Genomic DNA, 22139 nt, shown 5'->3' with positions numbered 1-22139 from the left:
TAAAAACCATTACACCTCTTTTGTATTTTTCACTTTTTTGAAGAGAGGTCTGGATGCAGACCTGGTGTAGTTGGCCTGATTGCAATGCTTTTTAATGCACGCACCTAACCCTACCCTTTACAGTAATGTCACTCGCTCCATTGAGCGTATTGTGTCTGACATTAAGATCTCTAAGATATGCAACCTCAGCTATCATCATCATGGCTCCATCTAGATACTATTGGGCCTACCTTTTGTTGCATTTTGTACAAAAATGCACTTCTATTATATTAGTGGTTTTGCCACATATGCATTGTATAAATGTGTTTTGAATGCAAATGCCACTTTATTTAAAGAAAAATAAGTAGTGTTGACTAGTGAAGCATGGATGTTTATTAAAACAAGTTATGTAATATCATTCTTCAGTTCTGGACCTTTGACCTTAATAAAAATTCAGATTTGGAAACTTTAATGTAGACATTGAGAACACCTGATTTAGGGATTTGATAAGTGTTTAGCTTTTTTTTGCTAATTTTAAAAAAAGGTAGGTTTGTTATTAAAATGTCTTTTTTTTAATAAACCTAAAGACTATGTTTGACTTAAATGTAAACAATTGAAAGTTTAATTTACACTGCCTAAGCATTGAATTTTAAGGATTAAGTAATACAGAGTCAAGAAATTAAACTACTTATTGCGAAATTTAATCAGTTTTTCTTTTCTATGATATAATTAGTAATTAATATCTTTGTTAAAGTAACTTATCCAACATTGATTTGCGGGATCAAATCATCATATAAAACTTAATTCCAATGGATCACGAGACACTGTGTTCTGTCATGTGACTGAATTACTGAAATAATATTTAAACTACAATTTAAAATACATTTACGTTATTTATACACACAGTTACTTTTTTCTTTATATGCATGCGAAGAAATTACCTTAATTATACAGCGTTTCTTAAGCTGTCATACAAAGTGTTAATGTGCAGATTCCTTTAGTAATCTATTCATACTTTCAAATATTAGCTCTCTGTGTGGCATTTAAATCAAGCAGCCGAATCCTGATGCTTATAAAAAGAAATGACACATGTTTCCTGTCTCATCGGGCCAGCTTTCATCAGCTTTTTGTTTAAATCCATTCATAATCCCACACCCATTTGAAAGATCCGCCCTCAAACAACGTCAGTCAACACTGATACAGTAATTAGACAGAATATTAACTGCCCACACAGTGGCGGTGCAGCTTAAACCTCTTTATGACTGTAAACCTGCCAGGAGAAACTGATCCTGACAATCACATTGCCAGACTGCCGCTACGGTATGTGTGAAAGGGTGTTGTGGTGGCTTAAAATATTTGGTACCGGTTTCGAGGAGTCGTTTGTGGAGCAGGCTGGCAGGAAGGAAGGCCTCATCCTTACAGGAGCGGATTTGGGTGCCCACCAGCTCTGAACCCGTGGCCAAGATACGGGCGTTTTCCTCGTTCAGGTTTACACCAGCCATGGATGCCACGTCATTGATGTCGTCATCATCCCTGTGGATATAACCCAAGGAAACAGAAGATGGGTTTTTCCATGCATTAAACAGGTATATTATCATAACATATTTAAATCTAACAATTTTAAATATTTTTGTCAAATATTTTTATCAAATATTATCAATTTATGATTCTATTATTAAGCTGGGAATTATATATGTATAAAAATGAAATAAATATATAGTAATTTTTTATCATAATATTTTTAATTTAAAGCTTTGGAATTACATTTTTAAGATGTATTTGTATGCTGAAGCATATTACTACATACACAGTTGTATGGTAAAATCTTTGTATATTTGAAATAGTTGTCCTTTTTTCCCAATTTCAAAATTTTTTTATGTATGTAGTAATGCTACTGCATAAAATACCTACCCAAAAATATAGTACCGTTAATGACTGTATATTCTAAATATTTGTCATGTTTTCAATTTTAAGAATCAACATTAATAAAGAAAAAAATCTTAACACTTTATTTTACAAATAAGTACTGTCACATATTTATACACAGAAAACAAAACCTTTATTTTGTACTAAAAAATAATTAAATTTAAACAGTTTTCATAATACTTTTTTATTAAATTTTATTACAATTTTATGATACAATTTATAATAATAATAATAATAATTAATATTAGAGTGATTTCTGAAGGATCATGTGACTGAAGACTGGAGTAATGAAACTGAAAATCCCATTAAAACCACTGGAATAAATTATTAAAATAAATTATAAACTAATTTTGAATAGTTATTTTATAGTGCAATAACATTTCACAATTTAGCTATTTATTTTGAATAAAATAAATGCAGCCTTGGTGAGCAGGATAAGCTTTAAAACATTTTAAAAAAATCACTGTGTGTGTATATATATATATATATATATATATATATATATATATATATATATATATATATATATATATATATATATATGATATAAAAATTTATAAGATATATATAAAATGTGACAATACTTTATTATTTGTATAAATGAATAAATAAACATTCATAAATAAATACAATTAAATATATACACACATTTTAGTAAAATATTAACAACAAAAAAACTAAATGTATAATGAATTTCAGAAATCTTTCACTATTTAATTTCTTTATCATAATAATAATAATAAACAGTGACAAACTTGACTTCATTCCATCACACCCATTCTCACATCCTCATATTCAGCTCCCAAATGTCAAGAAACAAGCAGCAAATCTAGAGAAATGCTGCCACCTACTGGACTATTAGAAAAGCTACCTGAAAGTCCCGCCTCCGGGGTCATTGAGCTTCTGTTTCTGATTGGCCGAGGCATGAATGGCCACACCCATGGGGCTCCTCACTTGCAAGGGTGTCCCAATAGCACCTGCAATAAAACTTGCAATTATACTGCGGTACCTTCACTGGACTCTTGCATGAGAAAAGGAGCACTTAAGCCTCCATAACTTTCCTTTAGTGGGTTTAAAATGGACTCTAAGCTCATTAAGTCTCTCAATAGCTTACCTTGAGCACGAACTGTCTGTGTAATCACCACCGGCATCCGTGTCGGAGTTGTCTGAACTCCAGGCCTCTTGACAGCCTGGGGACACAGAGGATATGAAAAATGGTAGACAAGTGCTGGCTGACTTTTGTGGGACTTTTGATGATTTTTATTAAGTTTGTAAATGTGCTCTGAAAAGTTTTTTATCAAATAAATGATTTTATGATTTTATTTAAACAGTCTTTGCTAATAAAGCTTAGATAAACTTATATTTCCATTTAAAAAATCCTAAAATACAGATTATATTCATGCAATTTTTAATAAATCAAACAACAAAATTGCTGACAAAAAATTTAAATAAGTCTACAAATGTTAATCAGTGGTACACAAAAATGTTACTTTAACTCTTCTACAGTTTAGAAATGTATTACAATGTATTCTGGTCAAGTCTGAATCACCATCATTTGAGGTTCTTTTTTACTTCCATGGCTTAAATTTATTATTGCGTGAATAGAGATGTTTTTATTAAAAGTAATACAATTTGAATGAGCTTTTATGCTTTTTATTTCATTTTATTTGACTGTAAAGTTTAAATAATACATTTTAATGGCTTTTGTTTGCTATTTTTAATGTGCCTGGATTTATTTTTATTGTAAAGTTAAACTAAATGGAAATTAGCAGCAACTAGCTAAAATAACATCTTGCATTTTGTTACATAGTACAAATCCTAAAATTCTAAGGCAAAATTATTATCCCTTCTGTAAATTGCAATTATTTAAATTAAAAATATTTCCCAATTACTGTTTAACAGAGCAAGGAATTTTTCACAGTATGCCTGATAATATTTTTTCTCCTGGAAAAAACCTTATTTCTTTTATTTCGGCTAGAATAAAAGCAGTTTTAAATTTTTTAAACACCATTTTAATGACAAAATTATTAGCCCCTTTAAGCAAATTTTTCTGACCGTCTACAGAACAAACCACTGTTAAACAATAACTTGCCTAATTACCCTAACCTGCCTAGTTCACCTAATTAACCTAGTTAAGCCTTTAAGCTGTATAAAAGGGTCTTGGAAAAAATCTAGTCAAATATTATTTAGTCAGTTATTAGAAATGAGTTATTAAAACTATTATGTTTAGAAATGTGTTGAAAAAAATTTCTCTGTTAAACAGAAATTAGGGAAAAAATAAACGGGGTCTAATAAATCAGGGGGGCTAATAATTCTGACCTTAACTGTATATATTTTTTCCCCCTAATTTTTATTATTTTGCTGGAGCTAAATAAATATTTTATTATATTTTTTATTTGATTATTTTTTATATTATTAGCCCTTTTTATATTATTTTCTTTTATATTAATAGCCCCATTTTTAACTGCTAACTGCTAAAGAAAAAGTCACTGTTGTCCAGATTGCCTAATTAACCAAACTTGTTTAGTTAACCTAATTAACCTAGTTCAACATTTAAATTTAACTTCAAGCTGAAGACCATTACTAATTATTTGCACATTTAAAAATTGCACATATTCATCACACATATTAATCGCACTAATCCATTTGGAATTGTACAGACCCACTGTACATATACATTTGTAATAATGTTCATATCTATCTGGATATTTCTGATTATTAATCGCAACCTGTACATATATTAATCTATTGTTAATCTCTGTTCATAGTTAATACAATCTGTTTATAATATTTATAGTACATCCATCTATAAACATCACCATAGATTTTTTTTATAATTGCACTTCATAACTTATACCTATATCCTGCACTTGCTGCCATTGCACTCCTGGTTAGACCTAAACTGCAATTGGTTGCCTTGCTTGTACATGTGTAATGACAATAAAGTTAAATCTAATCTAATATAATTTAATCTAAAAATACTATGTTATCTTGCAAAATAACTAGTAAAATTTTATATACTGTCATTATGGCAAATACAAAATAAAAGCATTATTAAAAATATTACGTTTTAAAAATTGTTGGATAAAAATCTCTCCATTAGGCAGCACTTGGGAAATAATATTTGAACTTTGAAAAATAACAAGAAAATTCACAGGATGGCTAATAATTTTGCCTTCAACCGTTTAATTTTTTTTAATTACTTTTTTTTTCATTTATTTAAAAGCTTTAAAAAAATAACAGCATTATGGCATTGGTTTATTTTCTTAAAATAACTACTTAATTTTTACATGAAATTAATTGCATGTAAGACTAAGTATATTAAATGGTCTTTAGGAAGTAATGACTAAACTTTGTTGTTTAAACTAAATAAAATGATTCCAATTTCACAATGCAATTTCAATGGCAACATTAAAAATATATATAATTCAATATATTCCAATGACAGGAGAGCAAGATTACCAGTGCTGAGGCGGGCGTGAGGGCAGTGGTGGGTCTGATGGTTGTGGATAACGTGCTCGGTGCCGGAGCTTTAATGGTGTTGACCGGCAGAGGAGCTGCTGCTGTAGCAGAGGTCTGAGACAGCTGAGTTAAAGACTGCTGAGAGTTCAGAAGGGTCAGACGCAGAGCAGGCAGGCTTTTCTGTACAAAGGCAAGGACACATTTCACACTTAAAAATGAAAATCAAGTCATCATCTCACTCTCATGTCAATAAAAACTTGTATTGGAGAATGCTAATAACCAAACAGTTCTCACACACATTGACTTACAAGGCATTTTCTATCTATACTATGAAAGTCAATTCTTCAAAACATCTCCCAGTGTTTTACAAAAGAAAGGCATACAGGATTGGCCATAAAGTGATGATAGAATTCTCATTTAATTGTGGTCCATTCAGATTTCCGAATTAAAAAAAAAAAAAAATGAGGCCATGTTTTATAACAAAAGTTTGATTACTACCTTCAGAAAAGGGATCAGGTACGGCTGAGGAGATGATTTCAACTCCGTCTGCAGGCGATTTGTAAACTCCTCTGGCTCAATTTTTGCATCCTTTGCAGATTTTAGGAGGCAAAACGCACATTAGTTATTTCAAATAACACCCATGCATGACTTATGAAAGGATTTGTTTGTTTTACGTCTACTGTAGACTTCAATGCACATTTAAAGTTTGAAGGAAACAATTCAGGGCTTAAAAAGAAAGACTACCCTTTGATCAAATATATTTGTGTTATACTTTATATGCACATTCATTTAACATTCAATGTATTGTGTAATGTATTAAAGTTAGTTAACTGTGTTAATGTAAAAAAAAAAAAAAGTTTTTTTGTTTTACTTTAAATACTTTACACTATTAATCGTGCTACAAAGCTTTAAACAACATTTTAGATGGGAAAAGTGGCATTGTGTGTGAATACACATTTTTATTGCATTCTGCATTTTATAGTATTAAAAGTATGTAATTCTATTTTACATAATGTAGATAGATAGACACAGAGACAGGCGTACGTACAAAATAGGGATGCAACGATTATAGGTTTTGGTTGTACAATTATAGTCTGAGGAATAACCACAGTTTCAAGATTAACATGATTATTATCCATTTATTTATTCTAAAACACTACTAGTTTAGAAAAATGTAAACCCTTTATATTTTAGTGTTATTTATTGCTGCTCAGTAACTATATAATACAGCACAAAATATTAATAAAAACAATAATAGTCCATTTCACTTTGAACTTAAGTGAAAATAAGTGGAAAAAACAGTTTTTGTCATTTAAACACAAGTAATAATTTTACACTGAAAATAAATTAATAAATAATTAAAAATAAGAATGAATAAAAAATTGTATTTATTTGTCTAATGTAAATCTAAGCTACATATTAGCCAAGTATTTAACTTTTAAAGAGAACAAATGTAGTCAAAGGCTGCCGAAATGCACTTTTGATCAACTATATTACAAAAGTTGTTTGGTATTTTTTGACCGGTCCAGTTGCGGTGAGCTCGCAGCATTCTTTCAACTAGGGCGTCTGAAAAACATGCGCAAGCCATGCGCCTCCATTGGAAATAACAAACTTGCTCGTGTAAAAGACGTGATATGTGAACGGCCCTTAGGTAATAGCCTCAGCTATAGTTAGTCCTGTGTGCGTGGGTATTAGTCTCAGTGTATAAGCTCAGAACTTCAAACTAGCCAAAGTTGGCATAACTTTTAGTTGCAGCAGATTTGTTTCGAGCAGAAACGCGGTGTTGAGAAGCCTTTACGATTAATTAACCAATACGAAATAAAGCACAGGTTATAGTGACATCGGTTAATTGACTTCTTTTTTTTTTTTCTGAGTTGACATTTAAGTTACTTTACTCTCTTATAAGATGACATAAATTTACAAAGAAAAAAATGTGTTTTTGAGCCCTGCAATTGCAGAAAAACGTCAGAAATAGTTTTAACAACCCTTTTATATCAAATCAAACAATAATAAAATGGCTAACTCAAAACATGGCAACTAGTGATAAAAAAAAAAAAAAACCTTTTTAATACTAAATGACAGACTCACCAGCAGATCCTGTACAAGTGCTTTCACGTTACGAGATGTTTCTGGCGAGGGGGAATTATGGGATGCCAGTTTGATGAGCGTTGCTAGGAAGTTCTTGCACTTCTTTACATTCTCTTGCATTTCCTAAAATAAATTTAAAAATGTTATAACACAGTGAATTAGCATCCTTATCTTTTAACAATGAGAGTGATGTTAAATAAAAAAGGAGCTTTAATTTAAAAGCCAGTTCACAGCTCACCAACAGACATACAGATGGAAAAAAGCACTGTGTGGTTTTTTTGATCTCTCAGTAAGTTTACATGGACAACAATATAGTAATATTAATGTGATTAAAACAATACTTTAACAATCTTCAAAGTAAAAAGAAAGTTGTTGATCACCGTAATCTGGCTAAATTCTAAGACATGAGGTTTCTAATATAGCCGCATTACTGAAGTGCAGAATAGGCATGTTCACGCCTTACTCACACTATTACAACAATGATAATCTATTTACCTTACTTTAAGTTTATCTAAGGTTATATTAAACATACCATGTATGTAGGCCTTTTACTCTGAAAATGTGAGAGGCAGGTAGGCTAAAAAGGAGCATCAGAAAGCAAAATGTAGAATATATAAGTGGGATTAAAAATGTATTCTGCACCTCTCCAATGAGGCATAAGGTCCGTTTAAGTTTATATTTTGTTAGTTTAATGTGTTTATTGTGAAATTTGCTGCATATGTTTGTGATGAGGCAACAGACACATGTATGCTTATAAAAAGGAAAGAGGCATTTAAACAGCTTAATGTAAGTGTTTAATGCACGTTTATGCATCATGTCATATCACACAGCTCTTACTGTAATTTTTCCAAAGTGAAAGCACATGAACAAACTTCAAACCATTCATCTATTTTACCAGAGGTTAATATTAATTCCTGCCTGTATTTTTATATACGTTGAAGCTTTCAAAGGCATCTCATTCTGTCCCTTTTGTTGAGTATAATTATAATTTAGTCTATTTTTCATACAAAACAACTCCGGAGCACACTAGATTACTCTGGTGGCATAAAGATACCTTACTCACTCCAAGCTGCATGTTATAAATAATGCAGTAATACATTTATGATTATTTTACATGTATATTTCCAAGTTCATCATGCTGTGTATGTGTGAGTGAGTGAGTGAGTGAATGAGTGAGTAAGTAAAAGAGTGAGTGAGTGAGTGAGTGAGTGAGTGAATGAGTGAGCGAGTACTGACACAAGCTGCAGAGATTATTTCTAATCATATGCATACCAAATATGGTCAAATCTGAGGCATTTAAAACAGTTTCTGAAGAATTTCAGAACTTATCTGAGCCACTTACCTATTATGTATTTATTAGAGAACAATCTAACATATTGAATAAATGCAATCTATGGCACCTTTGACATATGGTGCTACATAACTATATTGATGTGTGAAATTCTGGATGGAAAGATATATTATTATGAAATGTAAACAGGCCACATGAAAGGAGCATTTTAAAAACAACACTTCTAAACAGCTTAACCATTTTATTGGTAGAATAACAATCCGACGTTCATGTAAACAAACCCAAAGCTTGTTTTGCCAAATGAACATGATGAATTGCTGTTTGCCAGGTTGTCTTAGAGCTGATGTGCTCCACATTTGTAAGTGTTGTGTAAATTGGTATGAATAATACCTGAGAGAGGACAGGGGCTCTGTTAGCTGAGACAGTGACAGGGGGGGTGACAGGACTCTGAGGGGTCACGGAGGGCTTGAGGACTGTCTGTGGGGCGGGCTGCACACGTGCTCCTGCTGTGATGACTGTGGTGGTGGGCTTCTGAGCCGAGGTAATGGTTACTACTGCGGTCTTCTGCTACAAAAACCAAAAGTAATGCAAGGTCAGTTTCAAGTTAGTTGCCAAAATGTTTCAAGAATTATAGTTAATCCATTTTGTTGCAATTTTGAGTTATGCAATAAAAAGTACACATATGTACTTTATTTGCATTGGAAAAAGTACATCTATTTGAGTTTGTACCAGTATGTTAAGTTTTGGGACATACTACTACATTAGCGAACCACTATGTTGCACAAATACATGCTTGTCAATCATCTCAACGCATTATCCACATTTCCTTCATATTTAAGTTCCTATCGTATTGAAGAAGCAGCAGCAGGTTAATCTTCCATTTGCATTCTTTCATGCAGAGAAATCTCCTCAGGGGTTGGCATAATTATGCATTCAGAAGTTAATGGCCAAACACATCTTCATAAAAGTGCACATAGTTGTTGCAGATGAAATATAAAGCAGAAAATGTGGTTTGAATATTTTCCAATCGGTTTGATATTAATTAACAGTCATTCAAACTTCTTTACCAAAGCCTTTACTTAACAGTTGGTTTTGCAGCCATGTTTGTAGTTTCTTAACACGATTAACCCATTTTTGTAGTTGTAAATGAATTCACGTCCAACTCGCAATGTATTATGGGCATAGTAATTGTTAGCGCAAGCATAGATCTGCACTTCGAATTTTTACCTGAAATAGAAAAGCATTCTTGTAATGTATTTTTTTTTTATTTAGTGCCATGTCAGCAACCAAGGCTATCTTCATGGCAGGAATCTTTCAACAATAAATATACAATTTAAAAATCAACAAACTAAATAAAACATAAATTAAATAAGATTTTTTGTGTTAATACATGATAAAAATTCTAAAATCTTTTCTGGTTCCACTTTGTCAAAAATGTCCTTAAAAGAGTTAATTTCATAAAAAGTCCTTCTGGAATCAGTAAAAGCAGGACAGTCCAGTAAAATATGTTTTACAGTAATAGGAGTTTTGCAGCACAAACACTGAGTGGGGTTTTCACCTTGGAGCAAAAAACCATGTGTAATTCTCGTATGCCCAATACGGCATCTGGTAAAAACTACTTGATCAAATCGATTCTTAAAATGTCTTAAAATTCTGTGTGAAACTTCAGGTTGGATTTCATGTAGTTTATTAAAAGCATTCTTGTAACTTTGGAAAACTCATTTTAACATACTATAATTTGTCACATACCTATTCTATTTTCGAATACTTAGGATAGATAGTATGCAAATTGAGACGCAGCACAAGAAATAAAACAAAGATGAACACATTTTCAAGGAAGTTTACTTAAAAATAAAACAAATTGTATTGTTTATTCACTATTCAAAATCGTTTACATTTATCTGGAGTCTGTTGATCTTTGAACCCTTAATAAAACTTTATATAACAACCATATTTTATCAACCACAAATATGAATGTAAATAAGATGTTTGTTTCCTTTCCATTTTCCTTTGAAAATTGTTTTTGTTTGTTTTGTTCTGAACTGTTTAAAAAAAAATAAATAAAAATATATATATATATATATATATATATATATATATATATATATATATATATATATATATATATATATATATATCTACATATATATATATATATCTACATATATATATATATATATCTACATATATATATATATATATATATATATATATATATATATATATATATATATATATATATATCTACTGAAAAAAATCTGTTATTCCTATGAATTGTAATTATTTTTTATTTTCATTCATTTTCTTGTCGCCTTAGTCCTTTTATTAATCCGGGGTTGCCACAGCGGAATGAACCGCCAACTTATCCAGCAAGTTTTTGCGCAGCGGATGCCCTTCCAGCCGCAACCCATCTCTGGGATACATCCACACACACACACACACACACTCATACACTACAGACAATTTAGCCTACCCAATTTACCTGTACCGCATGTCTTTAGACTGTGGGGGAAACCGGAGCACCCTGAGGAAACCCACGCGAAGGCAGGGACAACATGCAAACTCCACACAGAAACGCCAACTGAGCCGAGCACTGAGCACTAGAGTTTGTTTTCCCTCTTGGTGCAGTTCGTTTAGGCAGGTGTGAATGTAGCAATCACACTCGAGTTTGCACCAAAAGCGGACCAAAACGTGCTTTCAAAAGAACCCTGGAGCGGTTCATTTGTGGTGAGAACATGATCCGAACTAGAACAGACCTAACTGCAAAAAGTACTGGGCTTTTTCAGACTAATCCAGTTGCCATAGTCCATTGCACTGTGCATTAGGGGATGTGGAGGAAAAATATTTGTTGACAGAGCTTTACCAACAATTTTAAACAGTGTGAGGGAAAAACTTCACCTGATGGATAGTTGGTAATTTTTCCGGAAGATGACCATGTCGCAGTTTAGCTAAATTAATTCACCCCTCCTCCTAAAGTGACTTGCTACAGTATGTGCCTTATTAATGCATTAAAACATTGTTTTCCAGCCACAGCCACTCTTCATTCTCAAAATGTACAGTTTGTCTTAAGTGATGTATACAAACTGTATAGAATACAATGACCAGGGATACAATCAATCAGCGCTGTCGTCCCTCAATTGTAAAAAGCAGCATTTTGTGTCTGCCGGGTTGTTTACTTGCAGGACTTCCATTGGCATTTTCCCTCACGTTAATTCTGACCAATCGGAAAGCAGTTTAGGTTCACGTTCAGTAACATCTGGCCAATGAGTGAAGTGGATGGGCACATGACTGCATTTTGTTTTGTTTTTTTCATCTGGTTCGGACCAAAGCAATCAGTATGGTGTAAAAAGGACCCAAAAATGCCAGAAAATGCTACAATTTTTCATCTGCTGCGTTTGGTCCGGGGCAAATGAACCAGCCACAGATGTGAAAGCACTCTTAATCTCAATTTTTGCATGATACTGTTTACCATCAGCCCTCTGCACTACAGTAAACTCAAGTTCTTTAAATCTGAAAAAAATTGAAATTGATTGAATTTAAAGAGCCCATATTATGGGTTTTTGAAAATTCCCCTCCATGTAGTGTGTAACACAGCTCTAAGTGAAGTGAAGTATCCAGCTAAGGCTTAAATCTGTAAGAGTACAGTGTTTAAAACGGTTGATTTATCTATAAAAGAGTCGACTCATAGTGCTTCAAACGAGTCGCCTTGATACCGACTTATTAGGTGTTTCGCCATGACGTACGAACGAAACCAAGTTATTCACGTGCACGCGCAAACCCGGGAGATTTCAAACCTGAGGCCCCGCCCTCTGACGCAGAAACCCAGACACACACACGCACACACGCACACACACACCCACAAACACACGCACACCCACAAACACACGCACACAAACATGCCGGTCGATTGAAGTCACACTGCAGATGGATATATTGAGTCTCTACCCAAAGATGAAACCTCAGCATTATAACCAAGCAGTTGGAAACTTCTGGAAGCTACATGCTACAAAGAATACTTCATCTGAGTTTGTTAAAGGAAGGATCAGTAAAGAGTAACTGATGGACGTCAGGATGGGTTTCTTCCATTTCTCAAGTGTAAGTACGTGCGATTAAAGTTGTTGCCTCGTTGACTCTAGCTTGCAAATGTATTTAGTTGCGATTTGTTACTTGTAACCGCGTGTACTGTATCAGGTTAACTGGATATTTTATCTTATCGCGTGCAAAGTCACGTTAAAAACGCGACGCGTGCTGTTTGTTTATGGAGCTCCGTGCTAGAGTTCTGCTCCCGCGATTTATTCGGAAATTTATTCCCGCGCCGCAGAAATCTGGCGCGGGGACAGCCGCGGGAATAAATTTCCGAATAAACCGCGGGAGCGGTCGGTAACGGGTTTAATTTGGGACGGGAGCGGGCTGTCTAGCAATATCACGGATATTGCTATGCGAATTAGAAAGAGAGAGTCTGCGTGATGCTTGTGTGTGTGTTAGTGCGCACACGCGCGTATGAGAGAGAGAGAGAGCGAGAGAGAGAGCGAGAGAGAGAGAGAGAGAGAGAGAGAGAGAGAGAGAGAGAGAGAGAGAGAGAGAGAAAGAAAGAGAGAGAGAGAGAGAGAGAGAGAGAGAGAGCGAACGAACGAACGAACGAGCGAGCTTTGTGTTGTGTGTGTTTATACAGACAGCTTGGCTGTCTGGACTGTATACTGGGTGATTTTTGGTTGTGTTCTCCGCTCTAGCGGGACCGGGCGCGGCGGGCAGAAAACGGAGCGGGTTCTTAGGCTAAAACCTGGCGGGTGCGGGCGGAAGCGGGAGCGTTGTCATCCGGAGGTGTGTGTGTGTTTTTGTGTGTGTGTGGTATGGCGAGTACACGACTGTCTCCTTCGTTCGGTTATCCGTGGCACTATCCACTCGCCATAGTGTGGCAGCTAAAATCCACGTCTACACTATCGAGCGTGTATGAACTGTGATTACTTTTTAAATTGCTGATTAGCTATTGGCCATTTCCCTCTCTGACTGAAGGCAGTCGACCAATCGCGACAGACTGTCATCGGTCCAATCAGCGCAGATTAGCTTCGCGCTAAGGAGGGGTTTGGGAACAAATGAATCACTGGACGATTCATACAGGAGTTGCTGGGATAATTAGGTAAAAATAAATGCAGATTATAAGACCATGAAAGTGTTTTTTGACCTTGCATGCATATTAGACTGTTGTTGGAGACCCTTACAACCAGGATATGACCCTATTTCATGTATAATATGGGCTCTTTAAAGATACGGTTCCACTGTTATCATTGTGGTGAGAATTTCTTTTATTTTTATTATTTATACAACACAGATCCTGATTTAAACTTTCTTTAACATTCACTGATGATAATAGTTATAACCTTAAGTTTTGACCAAGCAACTGCAAGCAACTGTCTGAAATCAGTAGACAAGATATTATTTAAGCAGAAAATGCTGATTTCCACCAAGATTTGTCTTTCTCTTACCTGGGCAACTGGTGTGGTGACTCTGAAAGGTGCTCCAGCAGTGGGTGTAGCAGGTCTCGGGGACAGGGTGCCTTTATTTTGGTTCTGAGCTTTAGCCTGAGCCAAGACCTGCTGAGGAACCAACGCCAGCTGACCAGCCTCTGTACGGACCAGCACCATACCTTCAGAAAGACACAGGCACAAAATCATATATCAATCATACAGAAACTGAGCAGCACTTAACTCTTATAGCAAATAGAATGATTTTTGGTGACAAATGTTATTTTGACCCATATTTTGGGAAAATGCTTTGAAAATGTAAAAAAATTCAACAAAACACTCTTGGCAAATTTAGTACACTTTCGTTGCGGTTGTGGCTGTTTTTGCCCTATTGACCACTATTATAAGGACACTTATTTTTAATTGCAAAGCCATGACACCAAATGATCATACATTGTTGTTGCTCTTTTTCTTTTTTCCCCTGTTGGGAAAAGATCAAATTTGTAATATTTACTGTTGATTATCAGTAGCAATGTAAAAAAAAACTTCTTTCTGGATTAAAATGATTTAATTATATAAAGTATAGTGTGTATGTATGTATGTGAGTGAGAGAAACCTTTGTGCACTTACCTTGATGTGTTTGAGAAAATATAAAATAAGCAGCTCAGCTCTCAGAACATAGTAAACACAGTATGTGTGTTTATGCATGCACACTATAATTTGTTGTTTTACTCCATAGAATTCCCAATAAAAGTCAGAAACTTTTTGCACAGGCCTATCTAAAGGGTTAGTGGTGCCAACTGGTGGTCAACAGTAAAAATGAAAAGTTTTACCAACTGGAAAAACACCAGCAATCATGAATGCATAATTATTTGGGGTCATGGCTTTGCAATCAAAAAATGTGGTCATAATGAAAGTCAATGAGGCAAAACAAGCCCTGAACATACCAAAAGGATAGTCAATTTGAACAATACACAAGGGTTAACTAGATGTCTCTTGGAGCACTAATATTGAAACAAGCCAAAGCCTATTCTGTCTCAGTTAATTCATAATACTTTTTTTATTATTATTACAATTCACCTTTCAAAAGTTACTTTTTTTTCTTAGATGAACCAGGCGTACTTTTTTTTCTTAGATGAACCGGGCGTACTGAAAACCCTGTATAAATGAAGTAGACAGATTTTAAATATTGTATATGATAAAACAACTTTTCTCAGTAGCAATTTAAAGTAAGGCTGCACAAAATATTGTTTCAGCATCAATAGTGTAATAAGTGTATCCAAAAATAGTGCATACTGCAGAATCTGCTATCTTAGGGTTATAATAAAACAGTTCAGAACACCAGATTTGTGGAGTTTCTGAAGATTTTCAGCATGATGGAGCAAAAGTTTAATTTGTATGTATTTTAAAGGCCTGTGACTGTGTGAGTATTTCAAGAGAGTTTAAAGCATTTGGGCACAAGAAATTGTACTATTTATAACTTTAATAAAGAGTATTTTATTGAATTATTTATATATTGAAGAATATGCAGTCAGTGATTTTTTCTTTTTTGTTCAAATGATAATTAAATTTTTGTACCTGAATACTGTTTGACATTAGACTAGTTTCATATATTTTGCAGACTTGCGTACTTACATTTTCCTAAATGTTTAATAAACAATTTTAACTGGTGACACTTTTCATGAACATCCCATTGGATGTAATGAAGGCAAATGCAAAGATTCCACTGCCGCTGCATCATCAAAAAAAGCTTTGATTTAGTCCTATTTTTCCTTTAACATATGACAATTCTTAAAAACAGCATTTTTATTGCCAATGTGTAAACAGTTAGTCACAAAACTTCAAAAATAAGACTAGTTTCCCTAGTTTGTCTGAAAGTCTGTAGACTGAAGGATGTTTTGCTGTTTGATGTTTTTGTCTGATTGTGATGTTTACTCAAGCAAAATCACAAATGCTAATAATGTTCAGAACAATCCTAAAATAACCCATCTGTATTGTAATATCAACATTTCATCTAAAGAAAAGCGATTAATTTAAACTAGGGTCACACTTTAGTGTAAATTGACATGTATTTGCAAAGTTTCTTATAGTCAGTTAAATGTCTGTTGAAGGAGCGCTATTAATAGATGGACCATCAAAATAAACTGTTACACAAACTAGTCATAATTAGTAAGCTCAACATAGTTTATCTGTGGTCTCAAATAAAATCCAGCTAAAAGTGTATTGTTAATGACCGCAACTGTCAACATGAGGCTAGTGAATAGCAGAGCTTGTGCAAACATCCATATAACTACGATCAGATAACTTTTTAATTGCTATTAGCTTATTATTGTAGTGCATTTATTTTGCTATAAAAAGGTAAAAGACAATTTAATCTAAATTTCCCAAAAAATAAAAATAAAAAAGCAAATAACCCTATGGCTATTGTTATGGACAACAAGGGGCCTTGAAGTCAAAAGCTTAGTGAACCATTAATATGGGTTTAAGTAAATGGACAGTTCACCCAAAAATAAACATTTTCACACCATTTACTCACACACAAGCGGTTCTAAAGTTGTATGTATTTCTTTCTTCTTTTGAACTCAAAACAGCATATTCTAAAGAACGTTGGGGGGAAAATAAATCAGCCAATGACATGCATAGTAGGAAGGAACAAAATGTATTATGAAGTCAATGGCTTTTTTCAAAATTCTTCAGTATACATCCCTTTGTTTTTAACAAAATAAATAAACTTTTTAAAGGGACAATTCTTCCAAAAATGAACATTTAGTTACATTTCATTCAGCAAAATATTAAAGAAAATTGAGTGATGATCAAAATGCAACAGAAATCGACACTTTGATGGTCAAAAATAACACATACAGGAAAAGGTTATGTCTACGGCTTTTAAACAATACATTGAGGTCTTACAAAGTGAAACTATCAGTCTGTGTGAGAAACTGAGCCTTATTTACAACATTATTACCTTTAATCAGCAGCTTTACATGTTCGGTAAACAGTCATGAGTAGATATATTCTGATTTTCAATAATACAATTTATCGTGGTAATGAATATGCACAATATTGATATTGTTGGCACTTCAAACTACAGTTGGCATTTCTGTGTGAAGTTTGCATGTTCTTCCCGTGTTGGCGTGGGTTTCCTCCGGGTGCTCCGGTTTCCCCCACAAGTCCAAAGACATGTTCTATAGGTGAATTGGGTAAACTAAATTGTCCGTAGTGTATGTGTGTGAATGAGTTTTTATGGGTGTTTCCCAGTGATGGGTTGAAGCTGGAAGGGCATCTGCTGCGTAAAACATATGCTGGACAAATTGCCGATTCATTCCGCTGTGGTGACCACTGATTAATGAAGGGACTAAGCCAAAAAGAAAATTAATGAGTATTTAGATTGCTATATTGGCAGTGGATGTCGCACCAAATTTTTTTTTTAAACCTTAACATTTCTGTGACTATTAATAACCTTTTTATTATTCAACTCTGTACAGTAAGGTTCCATTTGTTAACATCAGTTTAACAATCTTGATGTTATTTTCTTAGTTAATGCTAAATAACACATTTAAAACGTTGTAATAATTGTCTTATACTTTTGTTATTATACCAGCTTATCATGATTCATTCATTCGTTTATTTTCTTTTTGGCTTAGTCCCTTTATTAATCAGGGGTCGCCACAGCGGTATGAACCGCCAACTTATCCAGCATATGTTTTAAGCAGCGCATGGATGCCCTTCCAGCTGCAACCAATCACTGGGTAACACCCATACACTCCCATTTACACACATACACTACGGACAATTTAGCTTACCCAATTCACCTATAACCTGTGTCTTTGAACTGTGGGGGAAACCGGAAACCCACACAAACACGGGGAGAACATGCAAACTCCATACAGAAATGCCAACTGACCCGGCCGGGGCACGAACCAGTGATCTTTTTGCTGTGAGGCGATCATGCCACCCACCCCAAGAAAATAATTGAAACAAGAAAATCTGATACCAGCAGAAGCCTTGTCCTGAGCATATTTAGAACATCATCTGGTGTGCGTGATGCCTAAAACATACAACATTACAACATAGGTTTAAAGGTAATGCTACTGTAAATGTTTAGTTTCTCGAAGTTTGCTGTGCTTCATCAGACCTCAATGCATCATCAGCAGTCAGAGGTATTCATTTTGTTTTGCCCGATTGTTTGTTTTACTATTAAAAGGGCTGTTGACTTTTTCTAAATGACCAGGGTCAACACTTTCAGCGGAAAGTCTTTGTTAATGTTATGCTAAAGAAAAACATAGTAATCTACAATAAATTAGTAGGAAATTTAAGGTGATCCCATCTGCAAATAATGTAGGAAAAAGCTAATTCACTTGGTAATAGTGTAGCCAAACACAAATAACAAATAGCAAAAATCAGTAAGAGACTTGAAGAATGTGGAGGCCCAGTTTTAAGGAATAGCCATGTCAATGAATGCTTTTTATAGGGATCCTCCAATCAGAATTTTTGCAGCCAATACAGAGAAGAGTTACCTTGTCATGGGGATCAACCAATACAGAGTACCGATTGTAATGCGTCAAGCTTTAGGATGCAAAAAACACATTTACCCACTAAAGTACGATACTTAAATAGACATCTCTCCTTACCCAAGAGAATAAATGACGGATGCTGCATATAATCCCTAAAACATGTCTCTTTTAACCATTTAGATGTGAACATGTCATGGTCAGAAGCAGCTTTACAGAACATATTAAACAGCAGAGACAAAAAAAGGTAAGAAATTCACTAACAATGCAATTTGGAAACATTGCAAATGGTGAAAGAACGAGTGAACACGTCTCAAGAAAAGGTTTTGGAGCGCATATTTGATGCACAAGTTAAAATGCACAGCTACAAATCCATTACTTACTAAAAGGAAATAGACCTATAAACTAGGGTTGTCACGATACCATTACTTAATCTTACGATACTATACCAGCTGAAGTATCACAATACCTAGTAGTATTGCGATACTGTAATTCATAACTCAAATTGTAAAGAAAATTGACAGAAATACTATATTTTATGTTATAATTAGTCTACGTTAATTTAATTCATAACTTTCTTAAGGCCAAAAAGTATTATTTTCACCTCACTTCACGTATAATGCATTCATTCTTTTTGTTTATTTTGTAGAAAACTGACCAACAAAAATACATTAAAATAAAGATACAAATTATACCGAATGAACTTTTTTTCCCAACGAAATTAGCCTATATGAAGGTCAAAAATGTTTCATTTTGCTATTTCGTTTATCTATTTTATCCCAGTCTTATTAGGTAACAATCTAAAGTGATTTAACATTTCACTACGCGAGTCATTCTTTTTAAGAGATTATCACGGTTGTTGTAGCTACTAAATCATATTAACAGAATCAGAAATGAATCGATTAAGATGTGCATTTGAACTAAAGCTCTAAAAAATATGCAATAGCCTACCATAAAATGCGCATATTCTACAGTTTGGCAACCTTAAAGGGCTCCACATACTATTCAAATAAAATGGCTTATTGTTGCACAAACATGTGAGCATTTTAGTGACTTTTCCACATGCAACATTATTTAATGTAGATAGACCGCTAATGATGATACTGTTTACAAACTACAATGGCACCGCCAGTATTTTGAACCCATAGTATCATGATACTACTATAGTACCGGTAAACTGTGCAGCCTTACTATAAACTACTGTTTATTGCAATGAGTAAATTACAAGTTACATTATTATTAGTATCCATGTTAAAAAAATAGAACTTTTAAGTTAATCTAATATTTCCAGCCAGGTTTTAATAAACTTGCAATATTGTGAAAAAACAGAACTTTCAGTTCTTATATAAAGGCCTAAATACATGCAGTAGCTGCTTTGTTTAACCCAGGTGCACTGCGCACATGCATCTTCCTCTGTTTGTAAACACACAAGCAAACATTTGCGATCGGTTCATGGGATCTGCCAGATGAGTGAGTACGGGTCGAGTCATTAAATGTGATTATCGGCCAACACCAGTCTCTGGCAGAGCATCCCCATGTCTTTTTTTAATATATTTTCCACATTCTTTGAGTGCCTTGGATTGATTTTTGCAGTTTATTCTGATGAATCCCTCACTCAAAGAGTGCAGGCACAATATTTAAGCTACCCCTCAGCACTTTTTGTTTGATTTTGGATTTTTACAAATAACACTTTCTACCCAAGACGTTTTCTGTCAGTCACTTGGTGAAATTCTGTGAATTTGTGCAACCCATTTGTTTCATCCTTCCTATTAAAGAAAGCAGACTCTGACTGCCAAAATTTGAAAAACAGATGTTATTGTAACTTTTTTTACAACTGAAGTCAATTGGGGTCCAGAGTTGTTGTCTTGGACCCCACTGGCTTTTATTATATGCACATTTCTCTAAATACATCCCCAATGTACGCATCATACGGGTTTGGAATGACATGAGAGTAGACAAATTTCACCTTTGGGTGAACTGAACTAACCCCTTTTTGTGCATCTACTCATTCTTGAGTGGTTACCTGGTGGTATGGTGAATCCCGGTGGTAACTGAATGGTGGTTTGTTGTGGTGGTCTGACAATCAGCTGGGTCGTAGGAGCCCCCGGGCGCTGTTGGGGTGTCGCAGTTGGTGTCCCTTGAGTGGGCGTAGCAGGTCTCAACAGGGTGGTAGGCTGTCCTACAAGAGCAGTTGCTGTTGGCTTTGGAAGGGCAGAAGGGGTGCTTGCCACAGGAAGTGAGGTCACCACAGGACTGGACGACACAATTATTTGAGTGGGTGTGCTGGGGTGCAACCCTACAGGAGTCCCTGGGAGCTGGTTCGGGACGATGGCTTTAATCTGGTTTTGAGGGTCAGATTTGGGCTCAGTGTTTGTGAACGCCACAGGGGTGGGCACAAGAGCAGCCCCCTGCACGGGCAATCCTGAGACTTTAGGGTCACCTCCGTTGTGGACGACACTAGTGATGGTGTTTGGAGGCCTGTGCAGTGCTATGGTGGGATTTGCTTGACTATCTAGTGACACATTCGCATGTGGCAGTGTGCTGTTGGGCTGAGCGGGCACAAAAGCAGTATTTGTAGAAGTAGGAGCAGACATGTTGCTTTTATTACCACTACCTCCACCTGAACCAACGTCAATACCGTTCACAGAAGCAGGAGCAGAAGCGATAACAGAAGAGTTTAACGTGCTACTGCTTCCGTTCACTGGCTGTGTTCTGGCGGGAACCGTCCGGACAGCAGACGCAATGTGATTTGTGTTGGGATGAGAGTCTGTTGGTGCTGCTGCGTCACTTGAACAAGTTGATGGATTTGATGAATGATATTGCGCCCGGTTCGCGGCGGGAACCAAATTCGCAGAAGTGTTCGCGGGCAGGTTCGCGGTGGCAGGGACACAATTGGACGCCGGTATCCTGTCCGGACCGTTTTCTTGAGAGTTTCCCTCCTGGTTTCGTTCTGCTTGCCGCTGCCGCTGCTGCTGCTCCAGTGTTGTTCCTACTTGGGCGGGCAGTAATTTCCCCAAGTGTGGATTTAGCGCGTTCGAAGCTCTCCTGGCGTCGCCTTGAGGACCGACTGTCTTGTTTTGTCCACCTAATTGCGATTCTAACGAGCCTACGAGGTCACTGACGGCTTTTTCGTCCACTTCGGAATAGAGCATATCTTCCAGTGGATCGGGGACACCCGCCATCTTTGAGAGACGCTTGAGAAATGCGTACGGCGCGTGCGTTGTTTTGCTGCTGAGGCATTGTGGGAAACGTAATGACATCATGGCCAAGTTTTGCAGCTGTTGTCATAATAAGCCTGTCACTTTTAGATTTCATTTATAGAACGAATAAATAAGTTTAAAAAAAATAAATAAATATATATATATATATAATATATATATATATATATATATATATATATATATATATATAAACGCTTTT

At 35.1% G+C, this 22139-nt stretch overlaps 1 protein-coding gene across 2 annotated transcripts in view; it reads right to left on the bottom strand.

The window, feature by feature from the left end:
- Nucleotides 1-21925, bottom strand: part of si:dkey-219c3.2 — an 85572-nt gene extending 63647 nt beyond the window's left edge. Inside the window, exons 1-9 of one of the 2 annotated variants that reach the window (XM_005163068.6) lie at nt 20743-21925; nt 14230-14390; nt 9137-9313; nt 7456-7578; nt 5866-5955; nt 5368-5547; nt 3020-3095; nt 2777-2882; nt 1343-1512 (exon numbers count right to left, since the gene is read on the bottom strand). In XM_005163068.6, coding sequence (XP_005163125.3) covers nt 1343-1512; nt 2777-2882; nt 3020-3095; nt 5368-5547; nt 5866-5955; nt 7456-7578; nt 9137-9313; nt 14230-14390; nt 20743-21901 — 2242 coding nt within the window. In that variant the 5' untranslated portion in view covers nt 21902-21925. The remainder of the gene's footprint in view (nt 1-1342; nt 1513-2776; nt 2883-3019; nt 3096-5367; nt 5548-5865; nt 5956-7455; nt 7579-9136; nt 9314-14229; nt 14391-20742) is intronic. The other variant, XM_017354184.4, reaches the window with a different exon arrangement.
- Between the last annotated feature and the right edge of the window lie 214 nt (nt 21926-22139).

The sequence above is a fragment of the Danio rerio genome, chromosome 25 (genome assembly GCF_049306965.1).
Source record: "Danio rerio strain Tuebingen ecotype United States chromosome 25, GRCz12tu, whole genome shotgun sequence".
NCBI lineage: Eukaryota > Metazoa > Chordata > Actinopteri > Cypriniformes > Danionidae > Danio > Danio rerio.
Note: the sequence above shows the minus strand (reverse complement) of the source record. Positions and strands in the feature narration are given on the sequence as shown.